Source organism: Urocampus carinirostris, chromosome 6 (genome assembly GCF_059441175.1).
Source record: "Urocampus carinirostris isolate Australia breed hairy pipefish chromosome 6, RoL_Ucar_1.0, whole genome shotgun sequence".
In the NCBI taxonomy this organism is placed as follows: domain Eukaryota; kingdom Metazoa; phylum Chordata; class Actinopteri; order Syngnathiformes; family Syngnathidae; genus Urocampus; species Urocampus carinirostris.
Window position 1 is genome coordinate 19,411,089 of NC_142354.1, and position 21,793 is coordinate 19,432,881.

The 21,793-nt window shown below is 38.0% G+C and overlaps 1 protein-coding gene across 5 annotated transcripts in view; it reads right to left on the reverse strand.

The window, feature by feature from the left end:
- cfap20dc (CFAP20 domain containing) overlaps positions 1 to 21,793 on the reverse strand; it is an 80,289-nt gene that overhangs the window by 54,819 nt on the left and 3,677 nt on the right. For all 5 annotated transcript variants that reach the window (XM_088338153.1, XM_088338151.1, XM_088338149.1 and 2 more), the window contains 6 exons: positions 20,545 to 20,688; positions 17,230 to 17,402; positions 17,074 to 17,149; positions 14,798 to 14,917; positions 14,590 to 14,715; positions 9,846 to 10,171 (listed from right to left, as the gene is read on the reverse strand). In XM_088338153.1, the coding sequence (XP_088194279.1) occupies positions 9,846 to 10,171; positions 14,590 to 14,715; positions 14,798 to 14,917; positions 17,074 to 17,149; positions 17,230 to 17,402; positions 20,545 to 20,688 (965 nt within the window). The remainder of the gene's footprint in view (positions 1 to 9,845; positions 10,172 to 14,589; positions 14,716 to 14,797; positions 14,918 to 17,073; positions 17,150 to 17,229; positions 17,403 to 20,544; positions 20,689 to 21,793) is intronic.

Genomic DNA, 21,793 nt, shown 5'->3' on the forward strand with positions numbered 1-21,793 from the left:
GGTGCAGGCAGATCCCCCCCGTGGCTGTGCTCCAAATGGCTGCAGATACCATACAATCTGCGAGCGGCGGGCCTAGGACGCAGCCATAAAGAAGACTCGTCTGCACCCACCCGGAGGGGGGAGCCGGAGCTACACTGTGGGAGTCCCGGCAGCAACGGCCTGGGTTGTGGAACCCAGAAGGGAGAGGACCCACGCAGAAGGGAGAGGACCCACACAGAGGACTGGAAGAATGCTGCTTGGGAGGGTGGGATGGCAGAGCTATGCCCTTGCACAATAGTATTGCCTTTTACACGCTGGTTAACTACTGTTAAAAGAAAATAACTCTGAAATTGTTTAATTGATGTTGAAAATGTCAGGAAAAAATGTTAAAACGTCATATCGTCACGTCATATTGTCAGATATAAAAAATTGTGAATATGCTTGATGGCTGTTGAGATTGTCGTGTTTGTTTTGCTGCTGTTGGTGTCGGTGGATTTGTTCAGACCGAGGACAATCGACTTTGGCCTGGACGGATCTATTGACACTAACAAAGATGTTATATAATGAAATTGTGAATATGCTTGATTGCTAATAAGATTTTCGAGAAGGTTTGTTCAAACCTCACTTTGTGTTTGCTGTTAAAAACGTAATATTGGAATATAATATTGTGAATGTGCTTAATTGCTGTTGAGATTGTCATGATTGTTTTCTGTTTTTAGTGTCAATAAATTTGTTCAAACCACAGACCAAAAATAATCGACTTTGGCCTGGACGGATCTATTGACACTAACAAAGATGTTATATAATGAAATTGTGAATATGCTTGATTGCTATTAAGATTTTCGAGAAGGGTTGTTCAAACCTCACATTGTGCTTGCTGTTAAAAAAGTCATATTGAAATATAATATTGTGAATGTGCTTAATTGCTGTTGAGATTGTCATGATTGTTTTCTGTTATTAGCGTCAATAAATTTGTTCAAACCAAAAAAAAAAAAAACTTCGTGTTTGCATTGCGTTTTTTCAATGTGGGCGCATACGGCTAATATACAGGTGAAGCTTGTGTATGTACAGTTTTCCTCCCGAAATGTGGTGGGTGCGGCTTACAATCAGGTGCGCTCTATAGTCCGGAATTTACGGTAATTCAACAATACTTGTGCAGGTTCAATAGCATCTTACAGAGGGTTGTTTTCTGATCCTGTCAATGTGATAACATAAACAAATGAAAAATCGGTGCAATTCTGCAATATTCAATATTAGAAACACCATATGGCAGTGTTTCTCAACCTTTTTTTCAGCCAAGGCACACTTCTTTCAATAAAAAATGTTGAGGCACAAAATCCCTCGAAAAATTTTAAAATGAATTCCCAGCACCTCTTTCATGTCTTTTTGTTTAGGTTTTTCGTTTCTCATAAGCCTAAATTATTATGTTCCGTAAATTGATAGTATTACATTTCTCTTTGTGAAAACTGTAGCTTAAAAGTAATACAGGTTGAACATTTTGGTCAATAATTTCACTGTAATTTTGCATTCATTGTATTTTATCATGTTTTTCCAGTTTTATGGCATTTGCGCTCATTGATCTGGAAAAATATCAACTATACAGACGCTCCCCTACTTACGACCATTCAACTTACGAAAAACATTTTTTCAGAATATCGAAAAATATCCGGTCATTGCAGTCAGATTTTGTATTGTGTGCACCTTTTTCAAGTACAGGACATTACTCTTGTGCTTCTTTCCGCCGCTACCAAGTGTGTGGTGGCACTGTGAGAGGTCACCCAGCATCCACCCTGAATAAGAAATCCGCTTCCTCTTCCTAGTTCGTGTGTAAACATTCTATACTGTATCTCCAGGGCGCTAAGAACTTTGACATTTTTATTCTTTAATATCTCGTGCATTCATTCAAGATGGTTACTGAAAGGTGTGAATAAGAGGCGAGACGTTTCTTTTGAAATGAAAGCGATGCTGTTGAGAAAATAGTTGGATCGCTTTTTTTCGGCCACTATTTACCACAGTGCAGGACCTCTTGAAGAGCATCTCCCAAAAGTAAGGTAAACTCAACTTTTCTCATCTTTATAGAGCATATTATTTTATGAAATGTTTATTTTTGTAGTACAAAACAATACATGTTACTTATACAAGCCTTAAACAAACTTATATAAACCTTAAACATATAAAATACTATATTTTGGAGCAACTTACGAACAAATTCATACCTGTCAACCTCCACAGCTTCATGCCCTTACAAACTGTCGTATTTTCCCTTACAAAATACAAAACAATCTTACACCATATATTTTTTTTCCAAACGTGTTTATTTATGTAGTTTAATATGTTATATTGTACATGTGTTTCGTCATATCCTATATATATATATGTATATATATATATATATATATATATATATATGTTAATTAGCATTCTGTTGTGAGATACTGAGTTGCTTGACATAAATGAGGTGTATTTTAAAAAAGTTCAAAAATTAAGTAACTTGGGCGTTCACTGTAGAAGGAAAAAAATACATGCAAATATAATTAAGTAGAACAATACATTTAGTTATTAATTAATTTTTTGCATTAAATTATTGTTGGTAATATACTGATTAAAGGGATAACCACAAACCTGTCTTTTTTCATTTTCTCCTTTCATACTTCCTTTTTTCGTAACTTCTTTATACAACATAATAATTCGTAATATAATGCATCAAAGCAAGTGAGCAATTTGAGAGATGTCTCTCTTTAATGAGTTGAGCCGAAAAAGCCTGTTCTCTAAAAAGAGACGGACTTCCTTTCACTACACAACTACCACATGAAATCCGATGTTTTTCATTACCACGCCCGCTTCGTTTGCAACGAAAAAAACGATACAGAAATAGAAGCTTGATTTGATTGATCGATTTGCCGTTTCGTGATAGTCGGTGTATACCGGTTGGTATCCATAATTGACAAATATGCGTTTTTCCGTACAGATTTTCTTGTATGTCATACACGTCTTAAAATGTATAATAAACGTACTTTGTACGGCAAAAAAGTACAGGTTGACAGGTATGCAAATTTAACTTACGAACGATCATTCTGAACCTATCTCGTCCGTAAGTAGGGCAGCGTCTGTATTCACTCCACTTGTTTTATATTACCGGAACAGCAAATGTAAGAATGTAGTGAATTTAAACTCAAACAAATACTTAAATAAATATATACATGCACAGGGGCAGATAAAACGAGGTTGCCTAACTGTTGAAGCTCATCTTTCAAAAGTATGTTAGACTTAACTTTACTTTATTTATCTTTATGGAGCATATTATTTTTTGAAATGTTTATTTTTAAAATGATCAAAGAATTCCAACAAAATGTTTTTACTATGTTCTTTTTTTATGGTATTTCCTGTGCGAAGTTTGCATGTTCTCTCAGTGCTGCGTGGGTTTCCTCGAGGCACTCCGGTTTCCTCCCACATTCCGAATCCATGCATCTCAGGTAATTGTCCGGTTTAAATTGTCCATAGGTGTGAATGAGCCAGTTGTCTGTCTCTGTGTGGCCTGCGACTGGCTGGCAAACAGTTCAGGTGTCCCCTGCCCACTGCCAGAAGATAGCTAGGATGGGCTCCAGCGACCCCGTGACCCTACTGAGGATACGCGGTGCAGATAATGAATGGATGGATATGCTATCTCTTTGAATTCATTAAACACATACATTTTGCCAAACTACAAATATTGATACTGAACACGTTTTGGAGCTCATTAGATTGTGACCAGTTGGTTGGGCATAGTTAAGCCAAGGGATTTCTTAGCAAAAGTGAAGAGATCAGCAAAGAACTCGAGATGAGAATATACTGTATCTCACATCGGCAAATACACGGAGGATAATGGTGGCGTGCTTTTGACATTCCATAATAGGCTCGGACAGGATTTCTCCTGACTGGTCTGCGCCAGTTTGGAGCATAAAAAGTAAGAATCACAAGCAAAGCTAGAGTCACTTTCCACTGAAAAGAAACACAAAGCTCCCTGAGCACAGGGAGTCGGTCTTGCGTCCATTTCCTCTTTAGGCTGGCTCGATTTGCGGCGAGCTTTATTCCAGGGTGAAAGGTTATAATAAGCCTTTTGAGGCTCCAGCTTATCAGCACCATATGCTGTTTGCCTTCTCCTTATTCCAAACCTTCATCATTCTGCTTCAAGTACAAGGCGGTAAACAACTATTAATGAGTCTGATTATGAGCATATTGCTTTGCAGTCTGTTAGTATCTCAATACACGGACTATTGTTTGGCTATTCTTCCGTCTTTTCCACAATTGCGTTTGAGTCAATCATACAGCGGTTTATCCAAAACTGCTGTACAGCTCGCTAGATCACAGGCAAACTGTTGGCTGCTTTTAATATTTCTCTGTGTTTAAGACGAAATGGTTCAAAAGAAGCCTGTGAACCTGATGCAACACCTTGAAAGATAAGTCAAGAAATGAGCAAGCTGTCAGATAGGAGTTAGAATCTAAATCGAGCCAACATATGTCAAATAAATCGTGTGGGCCACGTTGGCGGTTCGATAACAAAAAAAAAGCTCATCACGTTGCATCCATTAAGTCATGTGTCACATACTAAATTTATGACCGTGAACGATGAAATAAATTGGAATCATTTCACTGAAATAAGATTTAAAAAGAAAACCTTAAACAGCAGCCATTCTTTCATTCATCTAAAGACAAAGACTGCATTGCACTGGTGGTACTGGTATCACGTTGTTTTCACTTTAGTACAGGATGTACACCTTGAATGAAAAGTAAGGTCATTTTGTATTATGAGGAAATGGCTTTAAACACCACCTGATGATAATACCATACTTCAAGATTGGAGAAGATTGGATTTAGCTACTTGGGGTGGTTGGGAGTTCCAGTACCCAATTTGGCAGACGAAGGGCGTTCGAGACCCCACAAAAGCTGAGTGCACAAAACCAGATATTTTCCTCTTTTTTTTAAATTGAGGATGTCCTACACAAGAATTCTAGATAAAGACACTCCTGAGGTCTACTGTACAACTGTAAACTTTCATAAAAATCAGTTCAACCACACACACACACACATGCAAACACAAGTTGGGATTTATACAATAGTTTGGATTGCGAGTAAATTTTGACAGTATGAATGTTTTGCAATTGTGGAGATATTAGGTTTTCGTAGCACTTAAAAAAGCCTACTGACCCTTTTTCCCCTGCAATAATTAGTAATGATCGATACATAAATAATGATTCTCAATGTTATCTTGTAATCATCACTATGATACCATATACCAATACCATTTTTAAATGAATTTTCCTTTCCTCTGGTAAAATGACTGATATTTTGAAATGGATACATTAAAATTCCCATTTTATATTATTCCTTAAAGGGACATTGTGTACTATTTCAGTGCTTTTCAACGTTTTTTGAGCCAAGGCATATTCATGTCAACGTTGTTATTGTTATTGTAGTGAATCGTTCAGTTTTTTCTTCCTTTGCTTCTAATTGATGTAAACTGTTGCATTTGTTTATCTTTGCGGTGTGTAATTGCTTTTAAAAAGCAGACAGTGTACCGGAATGCACAGTATATAATTGCTGTACAAGTAAGACATTGCCTTAAATGGCCTTGTCTGGGTTTGCTCATGCAAATCTTACTGTAAAGTTTTTGCCGCCATATGGAGGATCCGCAAGGGTTGCATATAAACATATTTTTTCTTAACCTTTTTGCTGATATGTGGAGGATCAACAAGGGTTACAAATAAAGCATTTTAAAAAACCTTTTTGCTGCCATTTGGAGGATCTGCAAGGGTACACGTTGCTTAGTAAAGTAGTGCTCGGAAAGGTCAACTGCTTTTTCCTTTTGGGTTGTAGGTGTACTTGTTAAAAGTGCACTGGGTTTGATCTAGAAATGTGTGTAATGATAAACTAAACACAATTACTGACTTGTTTCTCAACAATTTCTATTACTTTAGAAGGATGCACACATTTTTCTTCAACACTCAATAATATCAAATTGTTCAAGTTTTATCCTTTTGTAAAGCTAGATGCCAGTAAACAAGCTATTGATGCTTCAAGGCATTGTCTCTATCAAAAGCTATCCTTGAGTTTGGCAGAGATAATGATTCTCAGACATGTACTATTTGGCCTTGAAAATACAAATACACATGAGAGCGGCTCCCATTATGTGCAGCCAAGGCTTGACAAACCAATCTGGTGAGGTTCCATCAAACTAACTAGACTTTCAATGATACCATTTTCCATCGACTTTTTTTCAGTCTTAATAAGGTTATAACAAATCTTGCGAAATCCACAATTCGACAATGATGTGCTATAGCTGCAGACTGCTAAACAAAGGTAACCAAGCTATTCTTCTTCATTCCAACACCAAAGGTGCAAATGAACATTGAGCTATTTGAGCAAGGCAAGCATCACTGAAGAAAGTGGAAACAGTTCACTCCCCACACTGTAATGACTTTTCACCAGTTGAAAATCATTTCCCATTAAATTAGAATCACAAGATTTATTATAGAGTTTTGAATAAGTAAAATCCATTAGCATTTCTTTGAAGACAGCACGCTTTAAAACTCAACACTTTAACTTCGCTGCTCAGCATGAAGGAAGTGGCTATACATGTTGGAACGCTTTATCTGATTACAATAACCGCGTCGAAAGGTTAAGTTGGTGTGTATCACCTACTGTGAAAAGTGCAGAGTAAAACAAACTTGAGATTTGCAAAATGGACGCCAAACTGCATGTGTGTGATATTCCATTCATGTTGACCTGCTGCATTACAGTTGAATGTTGAAAAGGGAATGGTAAATGGGAAATGGTCTGCATTTATATAGTGCTTTTGAAGTCACTGAAGACCTCCCAAAGCGCTTCACAATCACCCATTCACACACACACTCACACACCAATAGCATAGGGCATTAGGGATTCAATGTCTTGCCCAAGGACACTTTGACATATAACACGGAGGAGCCGGGAATCGAACCTGCAATCTCTTGATCCCAAGACGAGCGCTCTAACTCCTGAGCTAATGCCGCCCGAAGGAAGGAAGGATTTAGAGAACAAGCAAAAATGGAAAACTAAGCCTTAAAAGTCAAATCATGTTGCCAAACGTGATTATTTGTCGCAAAGATGATAGACTTTAGTCTGAAGTAGATATGTTTAAACATTTTTAAATATGCAAAAAAATGGTGGCATCAGTGTTTTATCCTTTTGTTCGTGAACAATATGTGGGTTTATTCTGTACAATATACCCTAATTAACGTGTGTCCATGTGTGTGTGTGTGTGTGTGTGTGTTTTGGTATTTTAAACATAAAGGGCCAGGAAATAAACACATTTAAAATGTTTTTCAGGTTTTGTATCCATCACCTCCAAAAAACATCTTTGGGATTTTTTAAAATTCATCATCGAAAATAAACAACACCTCGAATATTTATTATAAACAAAACACCTTTAGGAGCTTGTGCAAAACCACCCAGAAAGTTGCATCAAATAAAATTAAGAAATAGACTTTTGTGTAATTAATAGACAAGTGTATTACTGAGATGAACACACACGAACTCTATTGCTGAATGTAAATTTACTAGAATTGCTTTCTTCAATTTCTCTCCGCGAAACGACCGTTCAAAGCAACCTACTTTATTCAAAACTGAATTTTATAACATAAATAAGGATGTCTCCAAGCTCAATTCAATGTATGTTTCAGATTTAAATTCTGCCATTTTGTTAACAGGCATGTTACTTGGAATGGAGTATATAACCAAGCGCACACCTTATTGGACCCAACAGTGCAGAAACAAACACCTGATTGCGTACATTTATGTCAGCAATTCCCTTCCTTTTTACATTGATTCACACTCAAGTAACACTATTTCAGTGTTTTTCAACCACGAGTGTGCAACTGCACAGTAATTAGTTGGCGTTGGAAATTATCCAATTTGTGTGCCTGTGCGGTCTAGCGAAAATTATCTTTTCATTTGGATACTTTTACCGGGGATGCAACGGCACCGACGGATAGTGACCCGCGGGATTTTTTTCAATAAAAGAAATGTGCCATGGCTCGAAAAAGGTTGAAAAATTCGGTCCTACTTAAAATTAGAGAGGTGTCGACAAAGAATTTTCCACTCCATTATTTCAGACATGTGAATTGTGTTGCAGGGTTTGCCATTGCTTTTCCCTTGACCGTTGCATCACCGCTTAAAGTTATGACGCACTTACAACTTAGGCCAGTCTCCGAACATTAGCATTTGCCTACTTTATATTACATTCTTTATCTCATGTTTCTCTTCCAACGAGACAGTGTGTGTTATTTAGCGCCTCCTAGTGGTAAAAAAAAGTTATTCATTAAAAAAAAAACAATACTGATTTAAATAACAAGCAAAAATACACAAACTACCATATGAGTGTGCATTTTTTAAAAATACAATAAACCCTTGTTTTTCGCGGTGGTGGTATTTTAAAAAGAATCCGCAACAGGCAATATCCCAAAAAAAACCTTTAATTATCCATTCATTAAATAGTCGATTATATAATTAAACCGAAAAAAAAGCTTTTTTACAAACTCAAGCATTTGTTTGACAGATAAAAGTTTTGTACTGTGAGATAATAATTTTCAAAAGAATCTTGCTGCTTAATTGCCTGCAGTGTATGAAAATCATGTGTAAGGATTGGAAAATAAAATTAAACATTCACTTTTTTTCATTCTAGGCAAAAAGATCCTTATACACTAATACGCAAGGATGTAGGTGTGGAATTTGCATTGGTGGGAAACAGATCATAACCAGACATTACAAGTCTCACGTAAAGTGGGGAAAAGGCACATACGTACCTTACATTGGTGCTTTGCGTCAGTATTTCACCAGAAAATGTTATTTAACCTTTTATGCACAGCTAGGTGAACGAGATATTGATTCATCTAGCTGTTTTTATTTTCTTTATTTTAACACATTACTATTGGTAGGGACAAGTACCCTCTGTCAATGGCAAATATGGCAATACGTCACCATCTATCATGTTGGAGAATTGTAATGAACGGCTCTTCAGGGGGTCCCATTCTATTTGCTGAAGTTAATGCAACCCAAATTTGCAAGACAGAAAACGGTCGAAAAATACTTAAAACGAGAAGGAAAACGGGGAGGGCGCAGATGGAGAGATTGAGGAGGGTGCAGAGAGAGTGAGAGAAAGAGTGAGAGAGAGACGGAGAGAGTGAGATGGAGAGAGAGAGAGAAAGAGTGAGAAAGAGTGAGAGAGAGAGTAATATTTGTTTGTTTGTACATGATTCAAATTGAATCTTTTCTTCCGGCGCCGTCACGAATGGCAGCCACTCCAGCAGCTCCCGTGTTATTTTCGATTGTTTTGTTCTCGATTGTTCTCAGCTCAGGGATGCTGCTGGAAATGTGAATTTCCCTTCGGGGATGAACAAAGTATCTATCTATCTATCTATCTATCTATCTATCTATCTATCTATCTATCTATCTATCTATCTATCTAACGACATTCCTTCATCTTTGCATGGAATACAATTGGGATGGTAAAAAAAAGACTAGCAAAGCCAAGTCTTACTCATGAATAGAGCGATATCTGTCTCAAGAGCCGTACTTTCCAGTCCCCTGTATCACACCACACAATGACATCTAGTAACCAAATAATACACAATGTCACTAAGTATTTAATGTACATGTTTATCTTGGAGCGGCATGTCCAAATGATATTAAACAATGACCACCAGATGACAATTCTAAAAAAATGCCATGTGCCAACCTGTATCTAAAGGCAGCTGGTCATTTATGTCAAAGCAATAGCGAGAAATCTATCCAACCAAAAAGGGTGCCTTTGTCCCTCTCCGTCTACCTCCCCCAACCCAGACCGAGCATACCTCATCACTTTCATCGCCAATGAAATCATCTTCAGGTCTGGCCTCGCCGTGTGTCCCATTTGGGCTTTGAACCTGATCGTCTCTCATCTCCATCTTCTGCTCACCTCGGCCTTGGCCTCTTTTGGGAGAGCGGGGCGGTGACACAAAAGTGAACACCTCCTCCTGAGGAGCAGGCTGCAGTTCTGGCTCCTCATCATTACTCTCCCAGCAGCTTTGGACCTGGGGGTCAGGAGAGGAAGCGGGCCGAGTCGAGCTGGGGAGAGGCTCTGCCCGAGTGGGTGGGGGAGATATGAAACTTGTGCCTGGTGAATTCCATCCGCATTCATCTAGGATAAAAGAACATTACACAAGGAGGTAAAGATAGAAAAAGTTAAATCTAAAATGTAAAAGTGTGAGGAGATTATTAATGTTATAAAACTCACTGGCTTTACAATAGAGGATTCAATCTATTAAAACACACAGTCTTTACTATGGTGAGAAAAATGGGAGCGTACTATTTAATTAAGTCAAACCTTGAGAAAAAAAGCTGCAAGCATTTATGTGTGCACATGAGAGACGGTGAGCGCTGAAATTCCACAGCGGGCCTGAGCTCAAACATGGGGGCACCTCTCGATATGAATGAGCAAGCACGTTTCAACCTCTCGTCAGTATAATCGCTTCCTCTAATTGCCCACTGTGTGGCAATCCCTGGACCCGGGAGATGTCACTCTGACTTTTATTTAACGTGCCACATTACCATTAATGAACTAACTACTGTGAGCACGGCTGGCCAAAGGAACTTGCGGCTCCAGCGGAACATCCATAGACTAGAAATTGTGCTTCCCTTAAAAAGAGCTCATACGGATAATGAAGGACGCTGCTGCCAAGTAAAATGGTTAAAGAGATGAATTAGTTGAGGGCTGCAATAGTTGAAGCATTATATAAGATCAAAGACTCAAAAGTAAAATTAATAATGTGAGCAGTTCTTTTCTATTAACTCCATATAGGCAGCATTTTGACAACACAGACCATAATACATGGCAAAATTAAACCAATAGGAACACACGATGACATGAGACATAAAAAAAAAACCAATATTTGACAGTCTTGCTGTATTAAAAACATATAATAACATAATTTGAAAATATATACAGACGCTCCCCTACTTTTGACTATTCGACTTACAAAAAACGGTAGATATGAAAAAAAAAAATCAGGATGTTGAAAAATATACGGACATTGCTGTAAGTTAGACTTTGTAATGTGTGCACATTTTTCCGAGTACACGACAGTACTGTAGTGCTTCTTTCTGCCGCTACCAGCGTGTGGCGCTGTGAGGTTACCCAGCATCCACCCCGAAGAAGTAATCCGCTCCCCCCCCCCAGTTTGTGTGTAAACATGCTATACTGTATCTCCAGCGTGCTAAGAGCTTTGACATATTTATTGTTTAATATCTTGTGCATCCATTCAATATAGTTGGTGTAATGTGTAAAGAAGAGGAGAGCCGTTTCACATTTGAAATGAAAGTGGAATAGGAAAGCTTGATGCGGTTGAGAAAATGGTAGGATCGCTTTTTTACGGCCACTTTCTACCATGGAGGAGGAAGTCGCCTAAGTCTTGACGCTCATCTTCCAAAAGTAAGTTAAACTCAACTTTATTAATCTTTATAGAGCGTATTATCTTATAAAACGTTTATTTTTGGTACAAAACAATACAGGTTACTTTCATAAATAAGCCTTAAACATACATTCCATAAAAAATATAGCACTGAACAAATTCAACTTACGAACGATCGTCCAGGACGATCGTTTCGTCCGTAAGTAGGGCAGTGTCTCTATTAGATTAGTTTGCTAATATAAATATGTGTCATCGTTTTTTATCACAGTGACTCCATCCATCCATTATCTGCACCGCGTATCCTCAGTAGGGTCGCAGGGGTGCTGGAGCCCATCCCGGCCATCTCCGGGCAGTGGGCAGGGGACACCCTGAACTGGTTGCCAGCCAGTCGCAGGGCACACAGGGACAGACAATTCGCTCGCTTGTTCACACCTAGGACCGGCCAATTCACCTGATATGCATGTTTTTGGAATGTGGGAGGAAACCGGAGTGCCCAGACGAAACCCACGCAAGCACAGGGAGAACATGCAAATCCGCACAGGAAGGTTGGTAGGTGGATTTGAACCCATGACCTCAGAACTGTGCCGCACACACGCTATCCACCGCGCCGCCTACTGAGGATAAGCGGTGTAGCTAATGAGATTATTATTATTGCCATTTCACATTATTCCATTAGGAAATATTGCACTATTGTTTGCGTGTTTGTATGTTTGAATATCAATAACCTATGAAAATATTGTGATAAAAGGTTTGGTTGGTTGGATCCCTTTACCAATAAGGACTTAAGGGCCCCATTTCCTGTGGTGTGTCTTGGGCAGGTACTACCTATTTGTGCCCATTCCTCTCCAGGCCAACATACTGTGTGGTAAAATAATGTGCTAACCACTGCATTACAGACACTTTATCCATCATAGCATGCTTTTTGGATATTAATACATCTCTTTTATACCTCAGTGGATTTCTTTTTATCAACTTGACGAATGCAACCTGTTATCAGTGGTGCGTGTACTACAGAGTTACATAAAGTTTTGCAGAAAAAAAAACCTATATATTTACGGAGACTTCTTTAGCCAAATATAAAATTTTCCCTTAAACATTCTTCAAATTATTGGAAAGTTATTAAAGTTTTTCATGTTTGTCAAGGAATGTTCATTAACACTTCCCCCCAATCTGATACCATTACTAATATTCAAATCTGAATAGTTTTTAATACCAAAATTAGATACAAATACCATTAGCGCATACAATTATCTTATCCTAAGAAACATCCTAAAACCTCGTCAAAATATTTCGTTATGGATCAATATTAAGTCGCAAGGTCTCGCGTCTAGATTTTCCCCCGTAGGCGAAGTAGTCCGCGGTGTATGCTGGCATATATATATACTGGCATTTCATTTCCTGACCAATGTGTCAACCATTACTTGAATCGGTCACTATTGCCTAAAGTTATCCGGAGGTATTGGAGGCGGGTCCTTTTAAGCATTTACAGGCTCACATAGGGTACAGCGGGGCAAAACAAAGCCTGCAAGTGGCCGACAAAGATGAATGTGAATCACACGTTAGGTTGCTGTGAGGCCTGGAGAAAACATTTTTTACTAGTCTGTATTTTTAAACAGGAATTATGGGGCTAAACAGACAGCTAGCAACAAGCAGCGTCCATAGTTGCATATGCTTCCCGGCAGATTTTTTCTTTTATTTATCGGCATTATTGCGTGTTTTGGAGTATATAAATATTTTACATGGTTGGATTTACTGCACTCACGGATGTAAAAGGGACCATGGTTGCATATTATTATTATTGAACGTGATAGCTGCAAGACGACTTTGGTGAGCTACCCCAGCTTTATATTTTCCCAGTATCTTGTTTCAGACTGATTTTGATGTTTGTGTGATGAGTCTATTTTCAAATTCAATTCAATTCAAAGTGTTTATTGTCATATGCGGAGTAAAGAACCACGTTTCCCTGCACAATGAAATTCTTACTTTGCTGTCCACACAGTTGCCAGCGAAAGAGAAAATAGATAATGGTTGGCATTTCTTGAATCCTAAGAGTTTCACCTTCCTCGTGATATGTAGAATGCCGCATTTGAGTGATTGGTGACATCGTACAGACACAGTGTCCGTACGTGTCAAAGACACGTATTTGCTTCTTTGCGAGCTGTGGGAATGTTATGGGGTTGATAAATTTGAACTATCTGACTGTTTTGTTCCCAATGTAGAGCCTTATTATCCGGTGCACCTTATGTATGTAAAATATAGGACCAAAAACTATTTTTGGAGTGTGCACCTTACAACTTATAGTCGTGAAAATACGGTACTCACCTATCTCAGTCTTGTATAGATATAAATTGAAAAATAGCATCACATAGGGTTTTGTAAGACAAGTGTGGCCTTAGTTCTTGATCATGTACAGCTACAAGAGGGTTGCTCCCACTAATACATTAAAATAAGGCAAAGTTTAATCTTTGTACTAATATCCAAATGTGATGCCGTTTATTTTCAAACTGTTCTGGGAATGTAAGAGTTTGCAGAGATATTGCACAGTAACACAAGGGAAGCATGGTGAAAATTTACATAAAGTAGAGCTTGGAGCCTATATTCAAGTATCAGAAATGTGAAGCAAAAGTGATAAACATTGTGCAACCAACCTGCTGTGACCTCTTTTTAACTAAAAAATTACATAGAATGTTTCACCCGTTGAGGTGAAACAGGAAATAAAGTTGTACTGTCATTATACTGTGTTTGAAACTGAAGCTATCTGGGGAAGAATTTTCACTTTAGAGAATAATGTTAGCGTGCCTCTCTCGGTGTTCGCGCAATGACCCTCCCAATGCACTTGTTTTTGTTGCGTGCATGACAGAAGACAAGGAACAGCTCGGCTGAAAAAAAATCAGCAGCAAAAGGCTTCGACGTGGTTGATGCAAAATTTAAAAAGGTGGAACAAAAGCGGTGATGTATGCAAGATACAATGATTCTCATTAAAATTCCTGCAGCATTTTGAAACAAATTGGAAAGAAAAATACGCTCTGGATTCAATGCTATACCGGTGAAGCCTCGAATTTTATGAATAATTACAGGAAAAGTGGTTATTATCCCACCTCAAAGTGCATGATGGTGCTTCAGCAATCTCGTCGGATGTGAACCTCACCTGCTTTTTGGACCTCTGTCGTACCTTTTAGAGTCAAAGGTTCTTGTCTGCTCTCTAGCCTACTTGAATTAAGGCTGCATTTCTCTCTGTTCTCATTTTTTCCATTGTGGCCAACTTGAGCAGCCTCTTCAGGGGCAGAATGGAATACAATTTTAGAACACAAGTGCTTTTGTCTTTCTAAAGGTGCATTGTAGCCTTTACAGTGTACCCATCAGTGCTTGGAACCTATCCGGCACCGCGCTTTGGAGTCGTAACTTTCTCCTCTCAAATGCTTGCTTGCTGAGCACTTTGCCTCTTGTAGGGTACGGTGGCAAGCTGCAGGGCGCTCCTATGTACAATAAATGCCAGTCGACCGTGAAATAAACCATTCATGAAGAAATCACAGTGCAGCAACAAAACAAGCTCTCATATTAATTCAGAGCACAGGCTTTTATAGGGGTTTTACCGATCGTACTTTATTTTGACCCAAGTGAGCTTTCTGGTGAAATGACAATAAATTGAGAGTTAAAGCTGCGCAAAGTAATGGTATCCATGAAATCCGGCACTCTGTAAGGACCCTATAAAAATGATGAGGTCTTCATTAAGATCAGAGCCTTTAAGAAGCATTCACCTTGGCCCGGTTGGCAGCTGATCACAGGCCGCAAATATAAAAACGATTATTCCCATTCACTTTTACTCACACACAGCTGTACTCAATTTGTAGTTTTAAATAAACTTGACATTAAAAAAAATAAAGATAAACATACACACTCCAAAGGTAGGACCAAAATTTATTATGGAGTAAAACAGAATGGATGCATTGTCTAAAATTAAGCTCAGTATATCTTCATCTAAAGTAGGTAGTAGTAAGAATCATGTCTTGATATGCTGCAATGCGGTTAAAGCACAACTATGCGGCAAAACTAAAAGTTATTTTTCAAGGAAATGTTCGTATTAAGGACGTTTTATTTTTTAATGTTGGTATACAAACAAAATGGGTTCTCTAGAGTGCCTCTTAACCCATCAAGTGTGAAATTAACAAGGCCTAACTGCCAAGCCACAAGTGGAGACGGAAAAGAAAAACCCCACAGAAACATGTCCACAGATTTTAGTCATTGATCCAGCAGTAAGCTGGGCAGGCTGACAACATATCTGACTGTAAAAGGTACTAATTTTATAGAGGAAAAAAAGTACATAAAAAAGTGGGTTGTAATGAAAAAATTGTACTCAAAATGTATTTTGTATATAAGCAGCATATTGGAGATTATTGTTCAACATTGCCATATATACTTAGATACCAATTGGTTCCTTTTTCTATTTAGAGGACTGATTTTGGAAAGAAATCGAGATCATAATGTGGCAACAAACATGTTTTTAAATATATGATCAATCTGTTATTTTTTTTATGTAATGATTAAACGTGCAATCATGTTAATGGTATTTTCCTACAGAAAAGCAAATTGTAGGTGTCACACTGAAATTTTCTATTCTCGAAAATACATTTTTTAATAAGACTGCAACTTTGTTTTGTTTATGCAACCACAACCTTTTCACTCTTAAAACTGGTAAACAATTTGTTACAATAACATGTATTTGTATGTACTGTGCAATATTACAGATTTTATATTAAATATGACATTTAACCAAATTGTCGAATCAAGTCATGTTTATTTGTGTAGCCCTTAATCACAATAAGTCTCAAAGGGCTGCACAGACCACAGACTATTACGGACTACAGACTATTATTACACAATCCCCTGATCTAAAACCTACATGAGGGCAAGGAAAAACTCAAACCCTCAGCATGAGGAAAAATGAAGAAACCTTGAGAAGGGACAGCATATGAGGTAATCCCCCTTCCAGGATGACCAGACTGCAATGGATGTTGCAATACACAGACATTGTCCAGGTGAAACATGGGTCATTCATATGCTACATAATTTAAGTGTGTTTTAAGCCCGGATTTAAAAGTTCCACAGAGAGATTTCAGGTTTACATGAGAAAATTACTTTTCTGATCCAGCACACATTTTATAAACATTGATACAAACACTAATTGTTGAGAATCTGAAATCTGAGGATTTTGACAGTTTTGAATGTGAAGCTTAATTAAATTTATTTAAAAAAAAAAGAAAATGAAACCAGCTTGATCGTCTATCATTTGTTCATGCATTGATTCAGTATCTCATTCCTATTTGACAGGAATAACTTAGTTTGTTCAAAATAGTTAATGGGTTTTATTGAATCGAATTCTAGAGTGAATTGTTCCCCTCGAGATGATTAAAATGTAAAAATGTTAAAGTAATTACAAGAATATTTAAATGTTGACTTGAGGTTATGCCTTCTTTGACAGATAACATTGAAAAATGCCTTTTCAGAACCGATAATGCAGAACATGTTTGTTATTCAATAGTAGAATCTGGTAGGTACACAGGGCAGTTTTTATTTGCCTATTCCTATACAATATACAGTTACGGACAAACCAGATAACAAGATAAATCATTACCTGCTTGATGAAGATATGATGCTTCTGCATCTCCAACCTGTGCATTAAACTGCTGCTGTGTTGGATTTAGACTTGCCTGCACCACAAAGACAAAAAAATAATTATCATATCTGTCATGATTTCACAAATCATAAACAGAAAAGAGGGATTTTGTACCATTTTTTCATTACAGGGCTCTCCTTTTTCCATCCCATGTGCTGCCGGGCTGCCTTTTCTCCTAGCATGCGTTGCCGAGGCTACGGCTCTTGAGCCCGAGGCCGTATGTGGCGCTGCCTGGGGCTTACTTTTGTGGGAAGAAGTTGCTCTGGCGGCAGGATGCTGGTCAGGTCCTTCATAGACAATTGCATTACTTATTGATCGCTAATGGTTTGCACTTTCATTTAGCAAGAATTTTCTGGTCCTGTATCGTGTAAATTACAGCAGTGTTTCTCAACTGGTGGGTCGCGACTAAAGAATGGGTCACGGGCCTTTGCCTTGGTAAATAGTAAATGGTCTGCATTTATATAGCACTTTTCAAGTCACTGAGGACATCACAAAGCACTTTACAATGAGCTTCACACTCATTCATTCACACACACACACTCATACACCGATAGTGGCATCGGCCATGCAAGGCTCCTACCTGCTTATCGGGAGCAACAACAGTAAATGAAAGAAAGAACTACGAATAAAAACATGTTTTTGGGTGCAAATTTTGTCCACATTGTCCCTTTATATAAAATACTACGACAGAAATACTACCGAATCCTACAAAATTACTACAAAATACTAAATTAAGTGTTTGAAAACAGGAAACCAATACTCTATATTCTTTTTCTTTTATTCCAAAAAGAAAAAAATGCAAAAGTACTACTAAAGAAATAATACAAGAGAAATACTACAAAACTACAACTATAGCAATATTACAAAAATATGAAAGAAACTCAACAAAAATACGATTATAAAAATACTTGAAAAAAATAGTTCTAAAGACATACTACATATATACCACTACAGTAATACTACCATAAATAATACTACTACAGAATTATTATGACAGAAATATGACAAAAATACTACGGATATACTACAACAATTCTACTTTGCAAATACTACAACAATACTACAGCCTTGGCAGAACAATGCAATCATATAAAGAAAATACAATTAAGGTGTATAACACTTTTTAACAGTAAATGGCAATGAAGTCGTGCAAATTCAAGTTGACACCTGCCACTCCACACCACTGAAAAAGATTAAAAACATGCTAACACGTGTTGAAACCGCCAAACCCCGAGGAGAAAATAAGTGATGTGGATTTTACTATATTAAGACAAAGCTGCATACGTGAAATGGTTTGAGTTTCATTAAAAATGCAGCTAATTGAGCATTGACTGATCAGTGTGTAATATTTGTGTGATGCAACCGAAAACGGCACAAGAAAGAAAACAAACTACATAAACTCAAATTTTTCTTTTGAGTTTTTTCTTGATTTGGTTTGCCGCTTGTAATTTGGGTGCAGTGGTGCGTCCTGAAGTCAGACCAGTTGTGAACCGCTGGAATAACGAATAGTTCAGTTGGACATCATACTGCAAACATTGAAACATTTGTGTCTACGGGGGGGGAATTTGTGTGCCTTGGCAGTGTGTTTCAGTCATCTTCTTAAGGTACAAACTTGTCAGATGTTTGTGTCACCATTTCAAAAACGGCACAGCTATACGAACGGACACGGGATGAAGCAGCTGTCGGAAAGAACTCATGAAAGCAAAATAAACTTCCAGCGACAAACGCCTAAACCCCGGAGGTGTAAATAAAAACAATCCGCAACCTTGAATCCAATGTATATTGCGTAGGATTAAAATGTTTGGGCTGTTTAATGTGACTTTGCAAATAACAGCTGTTGACAAGGCACCGGGGCGAGCGGGGCAAAGCCGTCGACGCTTAACTGGATGTCTTCTTCAATAGCAGTCCTTTTAATTGTGGTGAAGAAAAAGTGTGCTAATGATGATAATCCTGATAAACTCATTCTCTGAGGTGGTCGCTGCAGTCTTTCGGCGGCAGAGCCGCTTCAGTTGACGCGACGGAGACGGCTGTCAGGACAAATAAATAAGCGTCGATGAAAAGGGGCCACGGATGCTGCAGGACTGGATTACTGGTGCATGTCTTTGTATGTGAAGAGCAAATAAAGAGTGTTTGACTCTGTGCAAATGGAAGAAGTGATGCCTGCTTTTATCTGAGGAAAACAAAGCGCACTGGATTGGGAAACACTTCTCTATATGCATCCTACACACAAGCACTTTAATTACCAAATTCAAGCAAAAACAACTTGCGAAGACATAAAAGCCAAATTGGAGGTCCTGAAAAGTGCAATTTCAACATAATTGGGGAAATTATGGTAAATACATTTCGAGGGAAAAAAGCTGCACAGCCACCAAGACAACTTCAAACTGAAAGCTCACACTAACATCAATGGTACCATTGCTCAGGCCAGACCCTAATAAGTACAAATATAGAATAAGAAAAAAGATCAATGCATCTTCAGATTATTTCAGACTGCATTCGTAGCCGGCTCCAATCAGATTTTTCCTCAAACCTGATGTTTAGGGTGGACTTTCCAGAACTCTTTTTTTAAAATAAAGTCTTCAAATTTGATACGGCTTTTTCAGAGTTAGCCACAATATTGACCGGCCAGACAGGTTGCTAAGGTAACAGCTTTGATCTTTGTTGCCCAGCCTTGTATTGGCGTCATATTTTGTCAGGTTCCTCAGCACTCTCAAACCCGAGCTTGACCAGAATGTTGTATGAATGACAAAAAAAACCTGAACTAAAAATAGCTATTTAAATCATACACAATAAAAAAGGACGCAACACTGTAAAAAATAAAACAAATATTAATGATAATCTAAAATACAAACAATACATAAATAAAAAAATGGGAAAACTTAATCGAACTGCAATGTTCTTAAAGTGAAAAGAGAGGTATAGAAAAAACAAATTAACTACCAATCAGCGGCGTCAGTGAACTCCCAACCAATTCAGGAAGAGAACAAAGGATTGTGAAATCTTAACTGAAGTAATCTTGAGATCCATTATGAACCTATGGTTGCCGTAACAACCAGCCTGAACCTCTTTGCAGCCCTTCTATCCTAATTGATGCTTGTTCAAGAGCAAAATGGACCTCTTTCCTTTTGACTCTGCCACGTCTGCCTTTAGAAGTCGTGTCGCTGGTTAAAAGGGCAAGTTTCCATGCCAACTTGGCTGACCATTTTAGCACTTATATACGACGAGGCTCGCATCTAACTTTATGTTTAAACTTATCTTGATAAATAAATGCAATTTTTGACTTTGTATTGATTTCATCAGTAGTTGCATAAATGGATTAGTTCATGTTGATTTGAATATGCTATCTCATCATCAGCAAATTTACACAGAAATTTGGAACATATTTAATGACTAATTTGTTCAGTATTTAATCATTGGAGCTTGGTTTACCAAGGTCGGAATTTGCAGTCGTCTTCAAAGTGGCCCTCTGTAAGAATTCCATGTTCAGGAGCTGACATTCTGGGCAAACGTTAGGTGGGAATTGGCAGCTGCGAGGGATTTGATCCAATACACTGGCCACTCCAAAAAACGTATCTGGAAAATAGATTAAGATGTTCAATAAAGGGCTTGACGCCGCTCACTCACAAAAGAACGCAAAATGTATTGACATAACAGTTGGAACATCCACGAAACAGTCAGATAGTTCAGTAAAACGTATTAACCCCTTAACATTCCGAGGGCTCGCAAAGAAGGTCATACGTGTCTCAGACACGTACAGATATGGTGTCTGTACGATGTCACCAATCACTCAAATGCGTCATTCCACATATCATTAGGAAGGTTAAACTCTTCAAGAAATGCCAACCATTTTCTATTATCTTTTTCGTTGACAACTGTGTAGACAGCAAAGTAAGAATTTTATTGTTCAGGGAAACTTGGTTCTTTACTGTGTATATAACAATAAACACATTAAATTCAATTGATGTTGGAAATAGACTCATCACAGAAACATCAAGATCAGTCTGAAACAAGATACTGGGAAAATATAAAGCCGGGGTAGCTCACGATGGTCGTCTTGCAGCCATCTCATTCAATAATAAAACGCAACCATGGTCCTCTTACATCCGTGAGTGTAGTAAATGCCGACATATAAAAGAAAAAATCCGCAGAGAAGCATCGATGGACGTTGCTCGTTGCTACCTTTCTGTTTAGCCCCATAATTTCTGTTTACAATTACAGACTAGTAAAAAAGGTTTTCTCCAGGCCGTAGAGCAACCTAACATGTGATTCATATCCTTTTTGACCAATTGCAGGCTTCTTTTAACTCACGAGCCTGTAAATGCTAAAAAGTACTCGCTTCCTTTACCTCTGAATAACTTTAGCCAATAGTGACCAACTCAACTGATGATTGACACATTGGTTAGGAAATGAAACTCCAATATAAATTCCGGCATACACCGCGGACTACTTCGCCTACGGAGGAAAATCTAGTCGGCGGCTGCTTGCCTTAGTTGTTAGACCTTGCGATTCAATATTGATCCATATCTAATGCACACTGTATCATAAGTCGCAGGGTCACCTTTTGAAAAAATAAAGGCTTTTAGATGCGCCTTATAGTGCGGAAGATACGGTATGTGTTTTTATTTGTCTTGAACAATGTAAAGTCTACCACCTACAAGAAACAATTCATGTTGATTGA